This window comes from Danio rerio, chromosome 24 (genome assembly GCF_049306965.1).
Source record: "Danio rerio strain Tuebingen ecotype United States chromosome 24, GRCz12tu, whole genome shotgun sequence".
NCBI lineage: Eukaryota > Metazoa > Chordata > Actinopteri > Cypriniformes > Danionidae > Danio > Danio rerio.
Window position 1 is genome coordinate 37,596,941 of NC_133199.1, and position 25,858 is coordinate 37,622,798.

The following is a 25,858-nucleotide window of genomic DNA, read 5'->3' on the forward strand; positions in this document are numbered from 1 at the left end:
CTCCACGTTACAGTTCCATTTAATTTAAGATTTGGAACTGAATCATTTCACACAACTTAAACCTCTACATGTTTTAAAGTAATACTATTCAATAAAATGTAATGTTATAGTTGTGAGAATTTTAATCAGTTGTATCTCGTTTGATGTTTTTCCAAACTTTTTTGATCCAAAATAAAACTGTTAAATTACGACCAAGAGCATGTCTTGGCATTTTATTAAAGGCGTTAAATTGTAAAAAAAAAAATTAAATAACATTGTTTTTTCTTGAACCTTTAGTGCAGTCACTTTATTGATGGTGTTCGATCATAATAATTTAGGAAAAGTCTGTAAAATAACAGTGTTTCTCTGTAAAACTCTTATTGTGTTACTTTATTAAATGGATTTGATCGGAATAATCTAGGAAAAGTCTGTAAAATAACAATGTTTTTCTGTAAATATTTTAATGAAAATATCTGTAGATTTATTATTTTTTGCACTTTATTTAAACAAAGAAATTTTGCCGTAATTTTATGGTTTTTGTTTGGCAGCCGTAGCTGCCAGTCATTTGACCTTTTTTTTACGATTTATTTTTTTACAGTGTACACATAGAGGTAAAGTTGGTTTTATATTCGCACATTCAGACTTTCTCCTTAATAATATAATTTCATAAAAATATTATTTGCAAACTCTAAATAGCGAAATATTAGCAACAGCCAATGACTATCAATATACAACATTATTCACAGTCAAATAAACAGTGCTAATGTTGTTTTCAAGTCACACTTGCAGGTTATTTCAGACCGAATATTCAAAGTGCCGTGGCAAACAATATAGATAGTGTGTCACAAGTTGTTATTGAATGAATGTGTGAATATAAAACTAAGTTTACCTTAATAAACTTTCACGTTGCATTCTTAGCATTCAGTGTCAGCAGTTTAATTAACCATATTTAACTGTTTTTGCTGAAATCATTTCTGCAATCAAAAACGAGTGATGTGTATGATTCAGCATAGCGTGAACTGACCTGATATGACATGAGAACTGCAGAGTCAAGCATTTCTAATTAGCTCTTCACTTCATTCAGCTCCCATTTAGCCAAAGACGTCTGCAGTCGGTATTAAAGCAGTGTGTGGTGTATGGTAAAAGTTAAGTTTTCTATTTTTGGACTCGAATTCGGCATCCTACCGCAAAACACGACATCTTTCCCATTGTAGCCTGCCTGTTTTTTGCAACCGGGGACCCGTGTGACGTCATGTGTGACGTAGGTTGGTAATTGGTTTATTAAGTTGTTTGGGGACTTTAATTATGACGTCAAAGTTGCAGAGCTTACCGGATGTATAAATTGCGTGTAGTAATGAATGAAAACAAAGTATGGAATGCTCGGTGAAACACGGTAAAAGGGGCACAGGTATACGGTTGCTTCACGGATTCCTCCTTCATGAGTTATAGCTCCTGGTTTGGAGGAAAAATAAGGTAATTTGGTTTATTTGTTAAAGATGTTTAATTGTTGATGTTGGCTTAGTGTTAAGTTTTTAGGATTTATTTGTGTTTGTTGTTTGTTTATTTTCTCTCTAGTTCTTACGGTGATTCATGATGAAATAATGCGAACTAATTCTATGGAGTGTGACCAATAAATGAATCGTGAACCATCTGTGAACGACTTAGTCATCTTTTAACCAGGAAGCTACACTATGCATTCTGTTAGGTTAATCGTGAGTAAAGTAATATATCATATTACACATGAAAAACTCAAAGTTAATCTTACATTTTGATTTAAAAAACCCAAATAAATCAGACCAAAACACTTTAACGTGGGCATTTGACAAAAAGATGATCAGTTGATTCGATACTTGAGTTACAAAAGACATCATTTGAGTTAGGATTACCACATTTAGATACAGTCTGTGGGGTAGATATTGTGTAACACTTTGTTGGGAACTGAATTTGTAAGGTAAGTTTTTTTTTTTCCAATTAAATTGATCTATTAGAGAATTCCAAAGACATTTTCTTTGACTGAAACACATTTCTTATATTTTTGTTGCTACATTTCATTTTAGGCGGTAAATACATTCAGTCTTTTACTTCCTGCCCTTCATCTGAATTTGGATCATCACAAGAACCATGTGATTGCAAACAACTTATACTGTTACAAAACTACCCTGCTGCCTACCTAATAATAACCATTTTTGCTATTACTTTGTATAGTTAGGGTGCTTTCACACCTGTGAATCGATTCAGTTGTTCCGAAACAGAGATAACGAATGTTACATTATTGCTATTTGCTCTTAGAGCGGTTCGCTTTCACACTGAAGTTTCTAATCAGACCAAAAGAGCTAAAACAAGTCACGTGCGAGTAAACTCTCCTCACATTGGTCAGAGTGTCAGGGTTTATTTTGCAGCGTCCCGCTCAGCTGTCAGGAGAGGTGGTGGTTTGGTGGTGATTGACAGGGTGCATGCGCGACGTGTCTGAGAAGAGATTCGGTGGGGAGGAGTGAGAAGGGTGCTCGACGATGCCTATTTGAGGACCGGGAGGGAGACGCGAGATTACTGGGAGATCATCACTTGTTTGCGGGCATTCGGAGACTCGCGAAACTTCCCGCCATACTCATAATTCTCTCTTCATATAGCTGTATGCCTATTACATATCCAAAAAACACTGTGATATAACCGCGCTCGGATCGGATCGCTTTCTCACTGCAATCGAACCGCTCCAGGGTTCGTTTCAATCAAGCCGAGACCACCTCATTCAAGCGATCTCGGAACGATTACTTTTCCGCGGAACAGAGCGCAATGGCCCTGTTCACATATGCCAAACGAACCGCGCTAACTGGGCAAACGAGACAGGTTCCGAAACAAAAGTGTAGGTGTGAAAGCACCCTTCGTTAACTTACTTGAAGTATATAACACAAAACATTTTAACTATATTTAAATCAGGCCAAAAAGCTTGCATTTATAATATAAAATATGCACTTCTTGAATTCAATATTTACAGTAAAACCCCAAGATACCATGTATAATAACTGTTACTGCTCTGTTTTTAACAGGCTGTCAAAGGACAAGGGTGTGAACTTGTATCCGGACCCCTCGTAAAACTTGTTCTGAAATTCAACCCTGAAAACAAACACATAAAACACGTAAAACTTTCATCTGATCTGCATCTGTATCGCTTTGTGCTGTTCTTTTAATGGTTGAGCATGCTTTGTGTGCAGATCAAACTTTTATTACTGTTTTATTACTGTGTGTTACATTCATGATGTGGTAAAACACTATTAATACTAAACTTGGACACAAATCAAGTACAGGGACATTTGACTTTTCAGCCAGATACGGAATATCTCAACTTTAATAGATTAAATATAGACAGACAAACATGCCGTGTCAAAGGTCACAAACAAGTCAAATACCTTCACTAACATGCAGCTTACGATGATCAAGGTGCAAGGTTGCTATATTTATGCTAACACTTACTGATTCTTCAATGTTAAAGTGTGTCCTCGTGCTATTTTTAAAGCCTTTTTAAAAAGTTTGCATCCATTTAAGGCCCAAAAACACTCATTTTCTGATTGCTCATTTAAGATAGCCCTACTATCCTGATTGGTCAGATGGCCCTACTTTCATCTGACTGATCAGGTAAGATATCCTTACTTTTTTTGATTGATCAGATGGGCTTACTTTGATCGGATCGCTCAGGTAACATAGCCCTACTCTGCTCTGATTGGTCAGATGGATTTACTTTGATCTGATCTCTCAGGTAACATAGCCCTACTCTGCTCTGATTGGTCAGATGGATTTACTTTGATCTGATATCTCAGGTAACATAGCACTACTGTGCTCTGATTGGTCAGATGGATTTACTTTGATCTGATCTCTCATGTAACATAGCACCCTACTCTGCTCTGATTGGTCAGATGGAATTACTTTGATCGGATCGCTCAGGTAACATAGCCCTACTCTGCTCTGATTGGTCAGATGGACTTGCTTTGATCTGATTAGTCAAGTAAGACAGTGCTGCCCTGCTCTGATTGGTCAGGTATACTTACTTTGATGTGAGAGCTCAGGTAACATAGCCCTACTCTGCTTTGATTGGTCAAATAGCCCTACTTTGATCTGACTGGTCAGGTAAGATATCCTTACTCTGTTTTGATTGGTCAAATAGATTTACTTGGATCTGATTGCTTATTTAGGATACACTTACTCTGCTCTCATTGGTAAGATGGATTGCTTTAATCTGATTAATCAGGTAATATACCCCTACTCTCTTTTGATTGGTCAGATCGCCTTACTTTGATCTGACTGGTCAGATAGGATATCCTTACACTGTTTTGATTCGTCAGATGGACTTACTGATCTGATTTATTAGGTGAGATAGATGTTCTCTGTTCTGTTTGGTCGGATGGACTTGCTTTGATCCAATTAGTCAGGTGAGATATCCTTACTCTGCTTTGATTGGTCAGAGAGATTTACTAAGATCTGATTGGTCAGTTAAGATAGCCCAACTCTGCCTTGATTGGTCAGATTGACTTTCTTTGATCCAATTAGTCAGGTAAGATGTCCTTACTCTGCTTTGATTGGTCAGATAGGTTTTCTTAGATCTGATTGTTCAGGTAAGATAGCCCTACTCTGCTCTGATTGGTCAGATGGGCTTACTTTGATCTGCCAAATAATATATCCTTGCTTTGCTCTGATTAGTCAAATTTCCCTACAGTGATCTTACAGGTAGTATTTCTTTACTCTGTTTTAATTGGTCAGGTAAGAAAGCCCCACTCTGCTCTGTTTGGCCAGATGGCCGCACTTTAATCTGATTGGTCAGGTTAGTTAAAATAGCCCAACTATGCTCTGCTCAGATTGCCCTACTTTACTCTGACTGGTCAGGTAAGATATCCTTACTCTTGTTTTGATTGGTCAGATGGAGTTACTTAAATCTGATTTATCAGGTAAAATAATCCTACTCTGCTCTGATTGGCCAGATGGAATTACTTTGATCTGACTGGTCAGGTAAAATAGTCCTACTCTGCTCAGATTGGCCAGATGGAATTACTTTGATCTGACTGGTCAGGTAAAATAGTCCTACTCTGCTCAGATTGGTCCAATAGACTTACTTTAATCTGATTTGTTCAGGTAAACTAGCCCCACTCTGCTCTGGTTTGTCAGATGGACTTACTTTAATTTGATTGGTTAGGCAAGACAGCCCTACTCTGTTCTAACTGGCAGATGGCTCTATTATGCTTCATTACACGCTGCATAAGACATCAAACGAGAACAGATGCACCGTTAAATGAAGTCTCATACTAGTTGTTCATATACCATGTGTTAGGTCTTACCAGTGTAGTCGTAAAGCATGCAGAAATGCAGACAGGCCCTCCATTACCAGAAGAACAGTGACGGTGAGAACGGCGAAAGCAGCAAAGAGCAGCGCCAGCATGAGTGAGCCCAAACCGAAGGAAAGTTTCAAACCCGCCTGAAGCACCATCCGCCAAAGAACCTCCGACAGCTCTGAAAACAGAACAACACACACTTTGATTTTACTTTTCAATTTACTCCAGTGTCTTTTTTAAGAGACAGTTCAAATAAAAGGAATATTTGGTCAATGCACTGTAAAAAATGCTGGGTTCCACACAATTCCTTTAATGATTAAGATAACTTTTACAAATTGAAGTGGATTGAACATGAAACAAGCAAAGATGCAGTAGGAGATTGTCTTCAGAAACATTTTTTGTAGTGCTGGTTGAAAGTCTCTTCACAGTCCAATAGTAATGATTACAGTAAATGATCTAAATGTGTTTATATGTATTTTTATATTCTAGGTAAAGCATAAAACTAAAAAATGTTCATCCAATTAAATAGAGTCGGACCGAGATCTCCCATAATTCCGATAAGCAGCTCAGACTGTCCGTCAGCAAATGTAGATTCGGACTTCTGCGAATCTGTTCACGCAGATCCACCATTCACTCGTGCCTGTCTGCATAAGCGGCCGCGCGGTCACGAGACAGACCGGGAGAAATCAAATGCTGAATTGAAACTTTTAAAAACCTGAATCCATATTGGAGTTCCTTTAGCACACTGGAGGAAGAACGTCACCATGGCTGAAGTATTACTGTTAGAGAGGTAATGTTCTGTTTTAAACTATTTTAGTCAGGCTAAGCTTATGTTAGACTGTGTTGTTATGAATGACTTATATGCACAGGCGTGTTGTTCAGCCACTGAAATCTCCCGGTGGAAGATTGATGTGATTATTTTCAGTTTCATAAGGTTCTTTGACAGCATCCATAATGTAGATTTTTATTTAGTTTAACAACAAAACATCAGTAAATAGCACTATTCCGCCTAACCTGCTTTATTGAGCTGAAGTTGCTTTTATATTCACATTGGGTCATTTTTGAACAATGATAGCCTTCCTAAACTGTTTATCATGCTACTCTGAATATTCGCTCTGAAATAGCATGTAAGTGTGGCTAAGTAATAAATGTAATTCCTGCACGGCACTGGCTAAACACTAACTAACTGGCGAATGACATGAGCTAGTGGGTTGTCTGTCTGCTGTTGTGACGCGGTGCGCACGCTCGCGATTTCAGGGGGTGTGGCTTTGAATCACAGTCCCTCCTCGCCGTCTAAAGATAATATGCTAAGCGGTTAGCATTTTGGCAGATCACCTACTGCACCTTTAAGTTCTTCCCCCAAAAACTCAAGAACAGCTCATTTTTTTAAGTAAGTAGATTGAACAAGCAGCACAATTTTTGTTGTTGAGGTGTATTTACTTAATTGATATCTATGTCAGATAGTGTTTCAGTCCAAGAGAGATTTATACGAAACCACTAGGTGTTTTTCAACCAAACATTTGACATTTTTTATGCATTTTAGCAGTTCATTTACTCAACATCTGCATTTTGGGGCTCTGAATCATAATCGTTATCATCTCTGTGGCTGTGCAAACCACAAAACTCTAATTTTTGTGTTTTCTATTTGTGTTTTCGTTGTGAGGATTTGCAACATATATGTGCTGTCCAACCGGCAAAGATGTTTTTTTTTATTTGCTTGTGGTTTTTCTATTTGCATGTGTTTTTATTTAATTGGAGTGCATTCAACTCTCTCGGAAACCATATTTTTGGGTGAACTGCCCCTTTAAACTGAAGTGTGACAGGACAAACCTGCATGAGCCAGGCTGAGTGCCCAAAGCCGCAGATACGAGGCTGTGTTGGAGATGCAGCCCAAGCAGTACTCGATAGTGTGAATGGCCTGATATACGAAAACATCCCCCATGCTTACCTTAAGAAAAACAACATTGATCTTATTGGTTGAACAGCATACAGGTAGTTCACATATGGACATTTGAAGAATTTGTATTTCAAGCTATAACAGGATCCCACTTTATATTAAGTGGCCTTAACACTATGAGTGGTACTTACACTGGAATTAATCATTTGTTACAGTATACTTATTGTGTAAATACATGTTATGATTGATTAAATACCTGCCTGTAATTACATCTGTAATTAATTTCTGTAAATACATCTTTATTTGCACTGTTGTCATCCCTTACACCACCCTTAAACCCACTCATACCACCATAACTGTCTCGACCCCACCTCAAGAGCACCACAAGTGTACTGCAATACATCATGAGCACAGTAAGTAAATTGTTTTGATGCAAGTACATAGTGGTTAAGGACACTTAATATAAAGTGGGACCCATACCAGTATTCAGAGTGTTTCAATTAAGCTTTCATATAGCTAGAGCTTACCGTTTCATCTTTCTGATGACGCGCGAATGACGAACGTTTATCTGTACACTGCTGATCATCCAGACTGTTTCCAAAAACCTGCGTAAAGACCTAGTTAGTTACAATCCTTTTAACTATTTTTCATTTTATTTATATTGTCATATGTGGCCAATGAATGCACAGTAGAAAAGTTTCCCTGTACAGTTAAATTCTTTCTTTAATTTCCACAACAGATTGCTATTAATATAGCACACAAAATGAAGTGCAATAATGCAAACTGTTGTGCAAACTACAAAATATAGTCATAATAAAATAATTTAATCTTTGAATTAAAAATTTTGAAATGATAAAATCTAAAGGCATAGTTTGCCCAAAAATGTAAATTCTGCAATCTCTCTTAATGATTTTATCTTCATATACATGTTATATTTCCAACTCAGGCTCATTCTGAGAATGTACCTCTATATACATTTCTGGAGACCCCAAAATACGTCCCAGGAGCTACGTTTTTTTGCAGTTGAGTTTTCGCGAATCCACGAGAGGCCTCTGTGTATGCCTTTTTATGATCTCAAATTTCTCTCGGGAGTGTTATTCGCGCCTGCTGTTCTCACGTAAACCCACCAGAGGCTGCTGTGACTGACTGAACGATCGACTGACCCACCCTCCTCTTTCCCTAAACCCAACCAATTTTAATGACTGACCTGGCGACCCACTTCCCTAAACCCAACCAACAATTGTCAATCCAGAAAAAGAAAAGCCCTCATCTGATTTTTTTTACCAAATTTTCAGATTTTACCACGTTCTCCCCCTGTTTGTACTTGTTTGTTTTATTTTTTTATCTTTTGTTGTCGTCTTACCTGCTTTCTGGAACCGTTCTTCAGCCCCCGTCGTCGTGGTCAACTTCTCTCTGCGTTTCAAGTCTGTCGACGTACATGGCAAGCTAACAAGACAAACTGGTCACAGCGGGAAAGCTGTCCATTCAACGGTAAGCGGTCAGCTGGTAAGCGCGAAAAGATGCCGCCCCGTAGCGTTCGTTAAAAAAATTAAATGTCATTATACATACCTCTGGCTACATAATTTGCGATCTCCAGAAATGTACAGAGAGTTGCGTTTTCAGAAAGAGCCTATGTTGTATATTTTAATTATTAAAGCTTATTTTGATATACTTGACATACTATTAAAGTTTTTAGTAGCTAATATATAGATTCTAATATTTTATAATATTATATATTTTTTTATTTTATTTGCTATAATCATTTCTATAATTTCTGTTAATGTTTTATTTCTATATTATGCATTAATTTTTATTTTATTTAAGGTTTTAGTAATTTAGCATTTTTCAATATCTATATTTTAATGTGTAATATTTATATAGTTTTTAATTTGAGTTTTAGTAATTTTTGCGTGTTAACGCCAAACCCCAAATACTTACCTCACTCACCAGCAAAGGTCCTCCTCTCCTGACAGTCCCAAGTTTTGATTTAGCCTACTACAAGTTCCAGAACCCCATGCTGAACTCTGATTAGCAGTACCTGAAAGCTATCTGGCATCAAATAAATACATGTGTTTCAATTACTTAGTGCAAAGTTTTGTTTTGCTTGTCCCCATTTATTGTGTTCCTCTGATGCTGCCTTGGATTGATTTCCTGGATTTTGGATTGTTAGCTGCCTGCCCTTTGAACTGTGCTCTATTACCGTCTGCTTTCTGCCTTCCCATGACCCACGCCTGTCTTTGGTTTACGAATGTCTGCTGCATGCCCTGACCCTAGCATGTATTTACATTTGTTCTTGCATATCTACAACAGATCAGTGGAAGTTTACCATCCTTTTACCATCCTGTATTATAAAAAGCTGCAAATGTATCATCAGCCTTCAGTTTTATCATTATTACATGTACACAATGTCCTCAAAAGTGGAAAATGGACACACACCATTGGTTTTCAAGTACTAGCTCATGCCGTTATTCATTCATTTTCTTGTCGGCTTAGTCCTTTTATTAATCCGGGGTCGCCACAGCGGAATGAACCGCCAACTTATCCAGCAAGTTTTTACGCAGCGGATGCCCTTCCAGCCGCAACCCATCTCTGGGAAACACACACACACTCATACACTACGAACAATTTAGCCTACCCAATTCACCTGTACCGCATGTCTTTGGACTGTGGGGGAAACCGGAGCACCCGGAGTGCTCATGCCATTAGACTACACATAATTTTTTTATAAACATTAATACCTTTTAGTTAAAATCCCTCTGTAAAAAAGCTACTGATATTGGTAAATTAGTCTCCCACCTGATGTCTGGTTTTCATACGGCTTCTGTAGATGAGAAAAGGTTTCACCAGCAGCAGTACAGGAACCATCAGCACAGCCGTCACAACCAAGCAGATCTGAACAGCTTTCTGGAGAGAATTACAACCTGTAATGCTGAGAACTTTGACTGTGAATGGCCAGGAGTTAAAAAAAAAAACATAAATCCAAACCTGTCCTCCATACAGAAGCTTGTGGTCAGGCTGGTAATCGAACAGCATCATGCTGATGAAGAGCAGCAGAATACTGGGAGCCATTTCAGAGCTAAGGCTGACGCTCCACTTGTAGAGGATGAGGAAGATCAGATATCCAAAGAGACACAGCATGAAGACAAGCTGAGGGACAAACTGAAGCAAAATGTCCTGGAACTTTCGGAAATGTCTGTTAAAAGGAAATGGAAAAGATGATTTTAAAGGGATAGTTCAGTGGATGCCCTTCCAGCCGCAACCTGGTACTGGGAACACCCATACACTCTCATATTCACACACACTCATTCACTACGGCCAATTTAGTTCATCCAATTCACCTATGGCTCACGTCTTTGGACTGTAAGTGAAATCAGAGCACCCGGTGGAAACCCACGCCAACATGGGGAGAACATACAAACTCCACACAGAAATGCCAATTGACCCAGCTGGGACTCGAACGAGCAACCTTCTTGCTGTGAGGCGCCAGTGCTAACCACTGAGCCACCGACTGTCCCAACAGGAGTTATTCATTATATTAGAAACACCGTTTCTGAATGAACTCAAATGACTTTTCTGTAGTCATGAATTTTCTTCTTTGACTAATCATTACTTTTGTTTTGATATATAAGAAGAAATCATTATTTCATGATTTTTGTATATGCAGCATTTGTTATTTGGGATTGTCTAAGGGCCTACTCACACTATGCCATCTGTACCGTGCCCAGGCCCGTTTCCCGGATCATTTGAGAAGTGTGAGTGCGCTGAATCGCGCTCAAGCACGGTTCACTTGGCCGGCCCTGGCCCCGTTGGAAGAGGTGTGCCTGAGCGCGGATCACTTGGGCTTTGGCGCGGTACACTTGTGTGTGAGTGCAAAACGCGCCAAAGCCCGAAACTGAAAGCGAGACGTGACTTTTAAGGGCCTGTTTTATATGGATTTATTAATCATTCTTACTGTTTAGTGATCGCAAATCACTGAACGCAAAGTGATCTGCCGTAGTTTATTGAAGACGCAAACCCCTCACTGCACGACAGCTGCGCGCCTTCAGCAGACCTCTTCATTCCTGCAGCACGAGAGCTTTAGGATTGTTTATGAGCGCCAAAAGTGGCGGATCTGTCCATTAAAATATCTGACTGCGTGTCACCGCATCCCTAAGGACTGTTTGGCGAAATATTTGACTGCATGTCACTACATAACAAACGACTGAAAGGATATAACTAGAGAAATCTCCACTGTGCTACTGGGTGAGAGCGTATGGCAAGCCGTTTTAGCATTTAAACCTTGTTCTGACTCCATAAATATATTTAGATATATCTCTAATTGTATTTTGACTAGTCATAATTATAATTCGACTAGTCAGATTGGAAATATCTGCAAATATATTATGACTGACTAGTCATATTCCTCTATTGACTTCCATTGAAAAATATTTGCAGATATCTCTAAGTTTTGACTAGTCACAATTGTAATTAGAGATATCTCCAAATGAATTTTGACTAGTCAAAAATCCAATTCAAGATATCTACAACTGTAATTCGACTATTAATAAATTAATTAGAGATATCTTCAAAAATATTTGTAAATATCTCTAAATATGACGAATTAAAGATATCTCCAAATGTATTATGACTAGTAAAAACTCAGTTAGAGATATCTCTAATTACAATTGTGACTAGTCAAAACTCATTTAGAGATATCTGCAAATATTTTTCAATGGAAGTTTATGGAGGAATATGACTAGTCATAATTTATTTGCAGATATCTCCAATCTGATTTCGTACTAGTACAATAGTAATTGCAGATATCTCTAATTGTTATTCTGACTAGTCGAATTATAATTAGGACTAGTCAAAATATAATTAGAGATATCTCTAAATATATTTATGGAGTCAGAACAAAGATTTAAATGCTAAAAAGGCTTGCCATAGAGAGCGCTTCTCACTGAAAAGAGCAGCAGCGATGACGTAAGCGTGCCGAGGCCCGATATGGTGTGAGCGCGGGTCGTCGGGGGAGACGGGAGGGGGGACAAGCGTGCTTTGGCCCGGTTCGAGGCAACTGTACCTAGTGTGAGTACGGCCTTATAAAAATACTTACAGAAAGTTGACCAAACTCAGGGTCACTCCAAACAGCATATGAGCCACACCCAAGATGACAGACATTTTCATCTTAAAGGAGTTGAGAAAGGACAGCTTATTTGATGCTATATTCCAAATCTAAAATCAAAATGAAAGGAAAAAGGGGTATGTTATGATGCATTTAGGCGTAATGAATAATGTTATAATGTTTTAACAGCCAAGGTTTACACAAACTTAAATATGAAAGCTAACAGTCTGCTAAAACAAAACCTCACAATATTCATTCATTCATTTTCTTCTTGGCTTAGTCCCTTTATTAATCAGGGGTCGCCACAGCGGAATCAACCGCCAACTTATCCAGCATATGTTTCAGGCAGCGGATGGGCTTCCAGCTGCAACCCATCACTGCGAAACACCCACACGCTCTCATTCACACACATACACTACCCAATTCCCCTGTATCGCATGTCTTTGGACTGTGGGGAAAACCCACACAAACGCAGGGAGAACATGCAAACTCCACACATAAATGCCAACTGATCCAGCAGAGGCTCGAACCAGCGATCTTGCTGTGAGACGACAGCACTACCTACTGCGCCACCGCGTCACCCACCTCACAATATTATTATTGAAATTCATTAATTTTCTTGTCGGCTTAGACCCTTTATTAATCCGGGGTCGCCACAGCGGAATGAACCACCAACTTATCCAGCAGGTTTTTACGCAGCAGATGCCCTTCCAGCCGCAACCCATCTCTGGGAAACAAACATTCACACGGGCGTCAGCGTCAACACTTCCCATTCGCTTTGAATGGGTGTAGTCAGGCATTGCCGAACTGCATTGTGGATCCGTCGGTGCCGCTTCAAAGGCATTGAGAAGTTAGGACTAGCTCAACATTTCAAGCACAGACAGAAGCATCAGCCAATCAGATCGCTGTATGCAAATACACCAGCTAGACAGTGGCCTATTGCTGACTGAATTTCATTGGCTGACGCTGCTATGACGATCACGTCAGCCCCAACTTCAGACACGCCTTCAGTCAAGCGTTGACGTTGAGGCCCCGTGTGAGTGGGGCGATAGAGTTTTGAATTTGCCGCTGTGCTGACACAGGCATTTCTCACTCCACCCTTTTTGAAAAGAGGGCGGGAACACAAGCTTATTTGAATTTAAAGCGACAGTGACTCAAACAGCACAATTTGGGCCAAAGAGTTATAAAAAATGATTTGTGCGGTGTTTTGAGATTAAACTTCACATACACACACTAGGGACATCAGAGAGTTGTTTTACGTTTTATTAAAAGGGACAAAATAGGTATTTAACACAATTTTGGAAAAACTTTCTGATCCTATTCATATGCTGACTACTATATTTATCTAATTCTAAACATAAATTACGTCAAAAGTAAAAGAGAAAAAAGTGTAACCAAGTATTGGCCTAAAATGTTTGTATGCACTAACCGGGTCAATTCCAAACACATACGGATGACCAGAAAAAACTCCAGGCACAAACGGGTTCAGCTGAAGATGGTGATGATCGTGCAGTGTTTCATTTCTAAGATACAAGGAAAAAACTGATTAAAATGGAATATAGACCACTTTAAATCTGAAAGTGTCCATCTTACATACGTACTGCCAAGACCCGTGAGGGTGAAACATGGGCCGAACACACCAGGAAGAACCGAAAATGTTGAAGGACTTGGAGAAGCAGTCGTTATAAATGAGCCCAGTGTATATGGAAAACAATCCCATGAGCAAAATAATGAAACGCCCACCGACCAGGACATCTGTAAGCTGAGAGGGAAAAGAAATGAATGAAAAAATAAGCCAAAATACGCTTTTGAGACTCTAAGCAGGGTTAAAATTGGCATGTCGATGCAAATAAACACTGTTGCCGATGCCATGCAATACCTCGTTTTTCCATTTTCTTATATAGTCGGCCTGTGTGATGAGCCAGACAGAAAACAGTGCCATGAGCAGACCGTGACCACAGTCTCCAAACATCACCGCAAACAAGAAGGGGAAGGTTATGATAGTGTATGGAGCTGAGGAAATACAGTAAATGCATGATTACATAGTAATAAGTTTACTTCATTATATATGTAATATTTTAATGTTGTGTGCGTGGTGTGTGCAATATGCAATATACTCTGTAAAAAATGCAGGGTTTCCACAAAATTCCTTCATGTTGTCCAAAAGTAAATCAGTTAGGCTACCTTAATCGCTTTTACTAATTTAAGTGGATTGAACATAAAGCAATTAGGTTGTCCCTCACAAAAAACTGAAGAATTGTGTTAGTTGAACTCAATAATAAGTAGTTTAAACAAGCAGCAGATATATTTTAGGAGTGTATAAAACAGTAATAAAACAAATCCAATACTATTTAATGTAATATATTATATAAATAAATGTATTTAATTCTTTATTGCTCACTCTCACATATAAGTGTGTGTGTGTGTGTGTGTATGTGTATGTATGTGTGTGTGTTTGTGGCAATAAACCATTATAAAACAGAAAATAATAGTCGAAAAAATCCAGAGAAACTGGAATTGTTTTGATGTTTTCCTAATCTGTATAAATATTTTATTTAATTATTTATATTTATTTATTTATTTATTTATTTAGAATTAAATTTATTTTATTTTTTTATTTCTGTTTATTTATTTTTTAAATAAAATTTATTGAATTTTTATTTATTTATTTTATTTGTATTTATTTGTATTCATTTATTCATTCATTCATTCATTTTCTTGTCAGCTTAGTCCCATTATTAAGCCGGGGTCGCCACAGCAGAATGAACCGCCAACTTATCCAGCACGTTTTTACACAGTGGATGCCCTTCCAGCCGCAACCCATCTCTGGGAAATATCCACACACTCATTCACACACACACATACACTACGGACAATTTAGCCTACCCAATTCACCTGTACCACGTCATTGAACTGTGGTGGAAACCGGAGCACCTGGAGATACCCACGCAAACACAGGGAGAACATGCAAACTCCACACAGAAACGCCAACTGGCTCGATCCAGCGACCTTCTTGCTGTGAGGCGACGGCACTACCTTCTGCACCACTGCTTCGCCCTATTACTTTATTTTAATTTTTAATTCAATTTATTATTCTTATTTTATTTATTTTTTAATTTTTTTTATAAATTTTTTTTATTATATTTGTCATTTTTGTTTTCATTTAAAAAAACATTAACATTTTTTTTATTTATTTATATATAAGAATGAATGTATGTATGATACAGTAATGATATAGAAGACTACAGCGCTCCAACCAATCACCTGGGTTGATCTCCTGATAGGATACGAACCATCAATAATAGCCTGGAATACTTCAGTAAATAATTTTTATTTTATTATTTACTTATATATATATATATATATATGTATTTTTAATTTAATTTATTTTTATTTTATAAATTTATTATATATATAAAGCAGACTCCTAATTGATTTAATTTTTCTTCGATATGATTACAGTAAATAACAATTGACTAGATATTTTTCAAGACACTTCTATACAGCTTAAATTGACATTTAAAGGCTTAACTAGGTTAATTAGGTTAACTAGGCAGGTTAGGTTAATTTGGCAAGTATAACAATGGTTTGTTCTGTCGACTATCGAAAAAAAACAAAGCTTAAAGGGGCTAATAATTTTGACCTCAAAATGGCTTTTAAAAAATTAAAAACTGCTTTTATTTTAGCCGAAATAAAACAAATTAGACTTTCTCCAGAAGAAACAATATTATCAGGCATACTTTGAAAATGTCCTTGCTCTGTTAAACATCATTTGGGAAATATTTAAAAAAGAAAAAAAATCAAAGGGGGGCTAATAATTCTGACTTCAACTGTATATCTCAAACAGAAGAATGAATGTATGTGATGCAGTAGTGATATAGAAGACCACAGTGCTCCAGCCAATCACCTGGGTTAATCTCCTGATAGGTTCCGACCCCATAGGCATCAATAATAGCCTGGAATCCTTCAGTAAATGAGTTGGTTCTGTTGAAAGTAGGAGGAGTCTGCTTGGTTTGAATGCGATTCAGAACTGGAGTCACACTGGAACCACTTTGCTCCTAAAAGAAAAATCCAGCAAACATGAGAAACCTGCATGATATGAGGAAATAATAAATCCAAACTGATCACATTACAGGGATAGTTCACCAAAATAATCATAAATTACTCACCTTCACTAGTTACAAACCTTTTTGAGTTTCATTCATCTGAAACCTGTAACCATTGACTTCTACTCTGTTTTTCCTATGGACGTCAATGGTTACAGGTTCAGCTTTCTTCAAAATATCTGCTTTAGTGTTCAGAAGAAAAAAACTCAAAAAGGTTTATAACCACTTGTGTGAGTAAATAGTGATGGGCACATTGTTCAGAATTGAAATAACGCCATTAATGTGTTTAGATGCCTGAATACTTTGATTAAAATCTGCGTATGCCACTTATGTTAATATGCTAAGCTTACTGCAATTCAAAGCTTAATCAGATTTTTAATATTGAATTATTGCATTTACAGTTGAAGTCAAATTTCCCAAATTATGTTTAACAGAGCAAAAAAAAAATCACAGTATTTTTCACAGTAAATTAAAAGCACTTTTACATTTTTTAAAAACCATTTAAAGGTCAGTATTATTTAGGGGGGATTGACCACCCCGGCTGGGCCAGTTGGCGTTTCTGTGTGGAGTTTTGTGTGGAGTTTGCATGTTCTCCCCGTGTTGGCGTGGGTTTCCTCCGGTGGCTCTGGTTTCCCCCACAGTCCAAAGGCATGCGCTATAGGTGAATTGGATGAATTAAAGTTGCCGTAGTGTATGAGTGTGTGTGTGAATGAGAGTGTGTATGGGTGTTTCCCAGTGCTGGGTTGCGGCTGGAAGGGCACTCGCTGTGTAAAACATATACCAGAATAGCTGACGGTTCATTTTGCTGTGGCGAACCCTGATAAATAAGGGAATAAGTCAAAGAAAAAATTCATGAATAATAATTCATTCATTTTCTTGTCGGCTTAGTCCCTTTATTAATTTGTTGTCGCCACAGCGGAATGAACCACCAACTTATCCAGCAAGTTTTTACGCAGCGGATGCCATTCCAGCTGCAACCCATCTCTGGGAAACATCCACACACACACTCATACACTACGGACAATTTAGCCTACCCAGTTCACCTGTACCGCATGTCTTTGGACTGTGGGGGAAACCGGAGCACCCTGAGGAAACCCACGCGAACGCAGGGAGAACATGCAAACTCCACACAGAAACGCCAACTGAGCTGAGGCTCGAACCAGCGACCTTCTTGCTGTGAGGCGACAGCACTACCTACTGCGCCACTGCTTCGCCTCTAATGAATAATAAATAAGATGTAATTTAAATAAATACTGAAGCATGTATTACACAAACTAACATTACCAAAAAAATTGATCCCCCCAACCATCAATGTATAATTTTCCCCCTGCACACTAATCGTATACAAATACACGTACTGATCCCTTAATGAGTGCGTTTTGAACTACAGTGAGATCTGACACCGGACACCAGATCTCTGCAACGATCAGCTTCTGTGTGATGTCTATGTTGCAGAGATTGAGTGTGTAGTAAATGGCCTTCATCTTCTTGACTTTACTGCCCCACTCCTGCACGTGCTCCGCCGCTCGGCTCAAAACTCCAGCACGATACTCTTCTGTTCTTCTCAGGACCTTCAGGAGAAACACAAACATTCACAACATTTATCTTTGAAGGTTGCTTCCCGATAAAATATGAAAAATATCGATTTGACTGACCAGTCGGAGATCTTCCATTCGTGTCATTATGCTGTTGCTCATCTCCTTGCGTTCGTATAAAGTTTTGGGGCACGAGTACAAGCTGGCACGAAACCTGTTTGTCAAAGGATTTTACAGAATGTAAATCTAAACATCAAGCTAATGCAAATATACTGTACTAAAATTACAGCCATTAATAAATATACATGTTACACTACAACTGGGTCGTTCTAAAAATACGATTGTGATTGGGATTAAAATATTATTTAAAATACTCCACATGAATATACAGTTGAAGTCATAATTATTAGCCCCCATGAATATTTTTTTCCCCCAATTTCAGTTTAACGGAAATAATTTTTTTCACTCATTTCTCAACATAATAGTTTTAATAACTCATTTCTACTTTTATCTTTGCCATGATGACAGCACACAATATTTTACCAGATATTTTACTATATAATAGTATTCAGCTTAAAGTGACATTTAAAGGCTTAACTAGGTAAATTAGGCAGGTTAGGGGAATTAGGCAAGGTATTGTATAACGATGGTTTGTTCTGTAAACTATCAAACTAAAATATTGCTTAAGGGGGCTAATAATATAGATTATAAAATTATTTTAAAAATTTAAAACTGCTTTTATTCTAGCCGAAATAAAACAAATAAGACTTTCTCTAGAAGAAACAATATTATTGGAAATACTGTGAAAATATCTTGTTCTGTAGATAAAGAAACAGTCAACTAAACCAAATAAGACAACGTTTAATGTTTTGCATGTTTTTAATTTAACCCATACAAGTGAAAAAAGTACTTTCCAGGTACTTTCAGAGTAAGAAGAGGGTGGCAATATGTCCAAGTACTTATTTTCTAATAATCTTGAAAGAACTGCTATGAAGTTAATTAAAAAGTGTCAGTTATATTTTTGTATAGTTTTATTTTTTATGCAATCAAATACAACACAATAAATAACATAATACAAAAATAAAACACCAAAAACTAATAAAACTGTATTTAAATACCATTCGCTTTAGAAGGAGAAAATTGCATTGCAATAAATAAAATAAGAGAAATATAGAAATAAAAACTTTACCACCCTCAGATTTATTGAAAGAAAAATAAATTGAGATTAATGAAAAAAACATTAATAAAAAAATCAACAGAGTCTCTCACCCTTCACAAACTTTTCTGATCTTTTCTCGCACATGATCTCCTTGGACAAATATAATGAACGCATCTTTCTTCACAGCTCCCCGCTGTTTAAAATAAACACATTTTTAAACTACATTAGACTGTAATTTTTATTAACAATAGATATTTACAGATATTGACTTAAAAGTCTGCCTGAAAGTTTTGATTAAACTGTTTAACCCACTTATTTGAGTCTCAATATATTTTTTTTTTACCTATTAGTGTGCAATGTAAAATAAAACGTTAAAAATAGACTATTTAATTGAGTACGTATCATGACTTTAAATATTGCTGTTTATTAAATAAAAGAAATTGCCTTATTTATTCTAAATTATTCATCCTTTTGCATTAAAATTATGTTTAAGGTATTCTTTAATCAAAATAATTTTCCCTCCTTTTTAACATCTCTCTCTGATTGGTGTTTACTGGTACAAGGGGCGGGACATGTCAGTCATTCAATTCACAACAGACAATCAAGTCCCACACCTTGTACCAGTAAACACCAATCAGAAAAGAGATGTTAAAAGGGAATTTAATTAAAGAAAACCTTCAAATATGTAATGCACCAGGATGAATAATTTTAATATAAATAATGCAAAATGAATTTAAAAAAGAAATAAGAATTGTAGATTTATTTTATGGTAAATACAAAGTAAGAGTAGGATGCTCTTACCACTGCTTCAAGTTCTTCTGTGGTCTGTATCTCTGCATGCCGAAGGACAAAATTGCCATGAAAAAGTCGCCAGAGAACCTTTTCAAAGGCAGGAAATCTTTCTTGTTTGATAACACCTGCAATAAAGCTTAAAACATGTACAGACATGACATTAATTTTAAAAGCTTAGTTCACCCAAAAATAAAAACTCAGTCAATTAGGTTAATTAGGATGGTGTCGCTAAGCAAGTTAGGTTAATTAGGCAAGCCATTGGACAACAGTTGTTTATTTCATCAGTCAATATATATATATCAGTATATATATATATATATATATATATATATATATATATATATATATATATATATATATATATATATATATATATATATATATATATATATATATATATATCAGTTTTTATTTAATTATTTAATTTATTTTTATTCAAGCCAAACTAAATGAAATAAGACTTTCTCCATAAGACATACATAAAAGAAAATAATGTTAAACATCACTTGTGAAATAATTATTTCATTTATTCATTCATTTGTTCTAACTATATACCGTTGACATCAAAATGATTTGTTATAAAAGGGATGCTGCAAAATATTTTCTAGCTGGTAGATTCTCATTCTAGGATGCAAGCAGAATGTAAGAGATACCCTAGATGTAGAGGCCCAGAGGTGCTGGAGCTGCTGTTTCTGCGGCTGGTAATGAATGATGAAATGGTCATCGACACCGAGTCATAAGACGAAGCCTCAGAGAAGGTCAGCAGAGACTCGGCCTAAATAACAAGCAATTGTAAATTCATACCCTTGTGATCACATAAAAAAATCATATGGGTTTGTAATGGCACATTATATATTAATAGAGTCAATAAATATTCAGACAGTTAATATATACACTACTGGTCAACAGTTTGGGGTCAGTAGAATTTTTAAAAGTTTTAAAAATGTTAATGCGCTATAAAATAACTGTTCAAAGGTAGTTTATAATTTAATTATTTATTCCAGTGATTTAATGATGAACTTTCAGCTTCATTACTCCAGTCACATGCTCCTTCAGAAATATTAATTAATATTATTATTATTATTATTATTATTATTATTATTATTATTATTAATGGTAATAGTAATAAAAGCCTTAATGGCTGAAGTAATAATTTCATTTCAAACAATATACAATAAGTAGTACAGAAATGTTTAATAAATAAGTATTTAACATTTTTTTTTTTTACATTTAATAAATGCCACCTTGATGAACAGAATAACTTTAACATAAATTATTATTAATAGTGAAAAAACTGACTCCAAACTTTTGACCAGTAATGTATATTGTAAATAAAACCTTTAATTATTAAGTTAGAAAGTTTAACTACTAAAATCATTTAAACCAAAATTAAGATTAAAAAAAATGAATACAATATATAATTACATTATACATTTTTGAGTAATTATTAAAGGGGACCTATTATGCAAAAATCACTTTTATAAGGGGTTTAAACACAGTTGTTTAAAAGTTTAACTTAATTAAATTTTTTTTTACTTTTTATAATTACACTTGATAAAAACAGTCTGCAGAAACTCATTGATTGACATTCTCCCTTTGTACATGTCATCAGAGTGAGAAAGCCCCGTGATGCACCTTAGCAAAGAATGTTATTCTTGTTTTTAAATCTGACACATAGGCATTTGTAGCTCCGCCCTCTTTTAAAAACAGCAAAATCTCATTTGAATTTAAAGCAACAGTCACCAAAATGGCACAATTACATCAAAGCTTAAAAGGGTCAGTTTCAAAGAGTTATAAAACATTATTTGTGGGATATTTTGAGCTGAAACTTCACATACAAACTTTAAGGACATCTGAGACTTCTTTTACATCTTGTGGAAAGGGGCATAATAGGTTTCCTTTAAAACAACCAACTAAACATGCCGAGAAATAAAATAAATTTTTACCTCTTCAAAGAAGTCTTCGGTCATCCTCAGCAGAGAGTCAATGTCCATCAGCTCGATCAGGTTCTGTCTGAGTGTGTCATGATTATGGTTGATTTCTCGCAGCTCCTGCTCCAACTTCTCAAATGTAGACTAAAGTTGTAATTAAAGGGAAACATTACATCACAATAACATACTGAATGTCTCGCTGTGTATCAAACTGTGTTAAAACAGGGAACTGTAAGAGCAAAAGGGCTTGGCCATTCATGATCAAGTATTTTATATTAGAGAGCTGCAAAGGGAAGAAAAGAAGCGAACAGATTCCTGAGGTACCCCATATACCAGGGGTCACCAATCTCGGTCCTGGAGGGCCGGTGTCCCTGCAGGGTTTAGCTCCAACTTGCCTCAACACAGCTGCCTGGATGTTTTAAGTATACCTAGTAAGACCTTGATTAGCTTGTTCAGGTGTGTTTGATTAGGGTTGAAGCTAAAATCTGTAGGGCACCGGCCCTCCAGGAACAAGTTTGGTGACCACTGCCATATACTGTATATTGTTTGCTTCAAATCAAATGTTTTAATTCTCCAATTCTCCTCATAGCTTGTTGGTTTGGTACCATAATTTTTTTTTTTGAATCCCTATTGGAAGAATGAATTGAAAAATATCTTACAGAATCAGTGCTGCTGACAAGCGGGCAAAAGCGGAGCTAACACACACACACACACTATTTGAAACAATATAAATGCAAAATTAAAAGTGATGTTTTACCTCTAGCTCCAGCACGTCTCTAGCACATGGAACCATCTCCTTCTCCTTTGTTGCAGTAATTACAATGTTAGATTTCACCATCTCCTTCTCAAGATACCCTGAATGATGTACAGTTTCAAGACAAAACAGTCGGACGATTATAGTAAAGGTTCATGTCATAAAATAAAAGTGTAATCAAAGTTTTATTGCTACATCACAACTACATAGAAATATTTGCAATATTAAAACTTATATATGACAATATTAAGCATTTCCAACATGAAAAATACTATAGTAGTTTAGTAAAAAAAAAAGGTTCATGAATTAAAAGTGTAATCAAAGTTTTACGGCTAGATCACCTTAATAATAAGAGACTTTGCAATATTTAAATGTATAATATCAAAATTAACTATTTCCAATATGAAAAAAATATATAGTAATTTATGGTAAATATAGAGTTTTTGAACCATACTATTGTACAGTACTTGTATTATTTTGCTGTGGTAATTCTGCAGTTGCTGTGATAACAAGAGCTCTAGTAATATAAGCAAATACTGTACTAGATTTTCTACAAATAGGTATATATACTACAATATACCACACTGTGATAAAAAACTAAAGCATCCTGCAGTATTTATTTATTATCAGTTCATGACATTAAACTGATGACAAATTAGAGCGGTTAAAATAGAATTGTGCATCAGAAAAAAACCTTACTCAAAATCCTCTCCATTTGTTCACATTTCTTCACCTCCTTCACAAATCGCCTCTGAAATGCTGTCGCACAAGGATTCAGCTAGAAGATCATATGAAAACAAATGAGTGTGGGTTGTGCCTTAATATTAACGAGAAACAAAATCAAAGTATTATTGTTAAGAAGGAATATTATTAGCAAAACGTTTTTTATGTAAAACCACTAACTAAATATCATTCTTTCTTCCGCCAGAAAAATAGTTCCTGACCAAGTCTTTAGCTAAAACAGCGCGAGTTTTTAACTGTCGTTTAACAATGTAAATCGATCATAGTTTCAGAATCCTACCTAAACACAAAAAAAAAATTAATAAATTATAATTATTTATCTCTCTAAATGAATGGTACACTTACTCACACGATGAAGAACGGCACGCGGGCTCGAAAAAATTATAAAAATAATAATACGCCAGCAGGGGTCACTTATTCATCTAAATGTAGGCTACATAACTTTTCATCTCATTCTGCTGTGTTAATATTGATTAATTCGTTCAGCCTGTGTTGTGAAATCAAATTCTGTGTCAGCTAGGTTCAACATGAACTTAAAACCTCGTACTGTATAAAAATAATAAATAAGGAATTGACTGTGAGGCCCAATAAAACATGTAGGCTATTTAAAATGGAAAGTCTAAATAATTTGAACCTTCACATACCCAAATTCAAAGCCTTTCAATAATAAAAATATACTCCATCACAGATGTTCTAATTGTTTGGTAATGATTTTAATGGGATCCATGTTTTTTTTCCAGCAAGGATCAGATTGTGGAGTTCCTTACTTTAAACATTTTAAACATCAAATTCATATTCTCTTCCAAATATCTGTATTTTCTTAGAAAATATATTTGACAGATATATTTCAAATGCTTTTAAAGTATATTATCAAAATAAAAAAAGGAAAATATATTAAATAAACTTTAACAATAAATAAACTTTACAATACATTTTAGCAAATATACAAATATAATATTATATAGGCCTATAATATATATTTCATAGCTATTCTATATTATATATAGGTAAAGTCAGAATTATTAGCTCCCCTGTTTATTTTTTTCCCAAATTTCTGTTTCACGGAGAGAGGATTTTTTTCAGCACATCTCTAATAACTCATTTCTAATAACTGATTTATTTTATCTTTGCCATGATGGCAGTAAATAATATTTTACTAGATATTTTTCAAGACACTTATACAGCTTAAAGTGATATTTAAAGGATTAACTAAGTTAATTAGGTTAGCAGGTTAGGGTAATTAGGCAAGTTATTGTGGTTTGTTCTGTAGACAGTGAAAAAAATTAAACGGGCTTATTATTTTGACCTTAAAATGTTTTGTTTTTTTAATTGCTTTTATTCTAGCCAAAATAAAACAAATAAGACTTTCTCCAGAAGAAAAAATATTATCAGACATACTGTGAAAATTTCCTTGCTCTGTTAAACATCATTTGGGAAATATTTAAAAATGAAAAAATAAATAAATAAATCAAAGGGGGGCTAATAATTCTGACTTCAACTGTATATCCATGTAGCTTAAAGCAGACTATATTTAAAAAAATCCATACAGTTTTGTAGACAATCTGACAAATAAATCTTTCATCACAACATTAAAAATAAACAGTAGCTATTGACACAACTGAAGGCCTAACAATGCTCAAACACATTTTCAGCAGTCATTTTGTTCAGCAACTTGTCGTCACAGATGCAGAATAAATAACATAAGCTATCATTACAGTAATAATCATATACAAGGAGTTCATATACTCACATCTTTAAACTGAACCAGTCCAAGATGTCCGAGTTCATTGATGCAGTTGTGGGCCGATTCAGTCTGAAGAAACAGCTGAACGAGGCACATCTCCTCACTACGAAATAAACAACTCATCATTAAAGGGTTTTGCTCACTGAATATTTTTTTTGTATAAATGGACACAGCTGAGCAATGAGCGTCTGGTTTGTGGTCTATTAAATGTCTGTGTGTCAGATCAATAGTGTACTTGTGTGTCCTCTGGATCAATATAGTATAGAGCAGCTGGAGCATCAGCAGCTCATTATGATCAACACAACTGGAGCACGAAATACAGGCTGATATATATAACAGACAAAAAATCTAATATATTCCAAAAGCCAACATTAAAAAAGGAGGAGGGGGGGGGGTGTTGTTTTATATTTAATTATGAGGTGTAAATACAGTACATTTAGTTATAGTTTAGTTTAAAATCTCATTTAATTTCAAGAGCCAGCCTGGTCACAATTGTGGTTCTTTTTCCAGTAAAAGTGCACATTTAGCAGTTATTACTCATTTTGTATTTAATTATAAGGTGTTATTATTGTACATAATTTAATTTAACTAATTTTTGCTTGATTAGATTGTTGGCTGGTGTCACAATGTGCATGTTTTACATGCACTGAACATTACTTTTTTATTTAAACTGTAAGCTCTCTGTTAAAAATGTTAATTTGAAAAAATGTCTGTTTTATAAATAACATTAAGAGATTAGTATTTTACATAAATTTGAAATAGGGGCGACACAGTGGCTCAGTGGGTAGCACTGTCACCTCAAAG

At 35.8% G+C, this 25,858-nt stretch overlaps 1 protein-coding gene across 2 annotated transcripts; it reads right to left on the reverse strand.

The window, feature by feature from the left end:
- Positions 1-1,142: 1,142 nt before the first annotated feature.
- Positions 1,143-25,247, reverse strand: si:ch73-173p19.2. 2 transcript variants are annotated; one of them, XM_021470377.3, is made up of 20 exons: positions 25,061-25,247; positions 23,269-23,347; positions 22,573-22,670; positions 21,831-21,959; positions 20,538-20,659; positions 19,894-20,020; positions 19,203-19,285; positions 18,054-18,147; positions 17,757-17,969; positions 16,200-16,350; positions 14,172-14,305; positions 13,894-14,054; positions 13,722-13,815; positions 12,284-12,402; positions 10,177-10,384; positions 9,988-10,095; positions 7,719-7,796; positions 7,125-7,242; positions 5,301-5,472; positions 1,143-3,090 (listed from the first exon to the last, which is right to left on the reverse strand). In XM_021470377.3, exons 1-20 carry the CDS (start codon positions 25,178-25,180, stop codon positions 3,003-3,005), a joined length of 2,496 nt encoding a protein of 831 aa, XP_021326052.1. In that variant the 5' UTR covers positions 25,181-25,247; the 3' UTR covers positions 1,143-3,002. The 2 variants fall into 2 exon arrangements, with proteins under 2 accessions (XP_021326052.1, XP_073797086.1); XM_073940985.1 differs by lacking the exon at positions 25,061-25,247 and adding an exon at positions 23,656-23,860.
- Positions 25,248-25,858: the final 611 nt, after the last annotated feature.

Bases quoted from the DNA above. Each gene is read 5' to 3' on its own strand.
- si:ch73-173p19.2 (XM_021470377.3), bottom strand. From the start codon at position 25,180: ATGATGAGTTGTTTATTTCGTAGTGAGGAGATGTGCCTCGTTCAGCTG. The intron at 22,671-23,268 runs GTAAGGTTTTTT...TACATCATTCAG, and splicing joins ACAAATGGAGAGGATTTTGA to GGTATCTTGAGAAGGAGATG. The intron at 5,473-7,124 runs GTTTGTCCTGTC...TTCTGTTTTCAG, and splicing joins ACTCAGCCTGGCTCATGCAG to AGCTGTCGGAGGTTCTTTGG.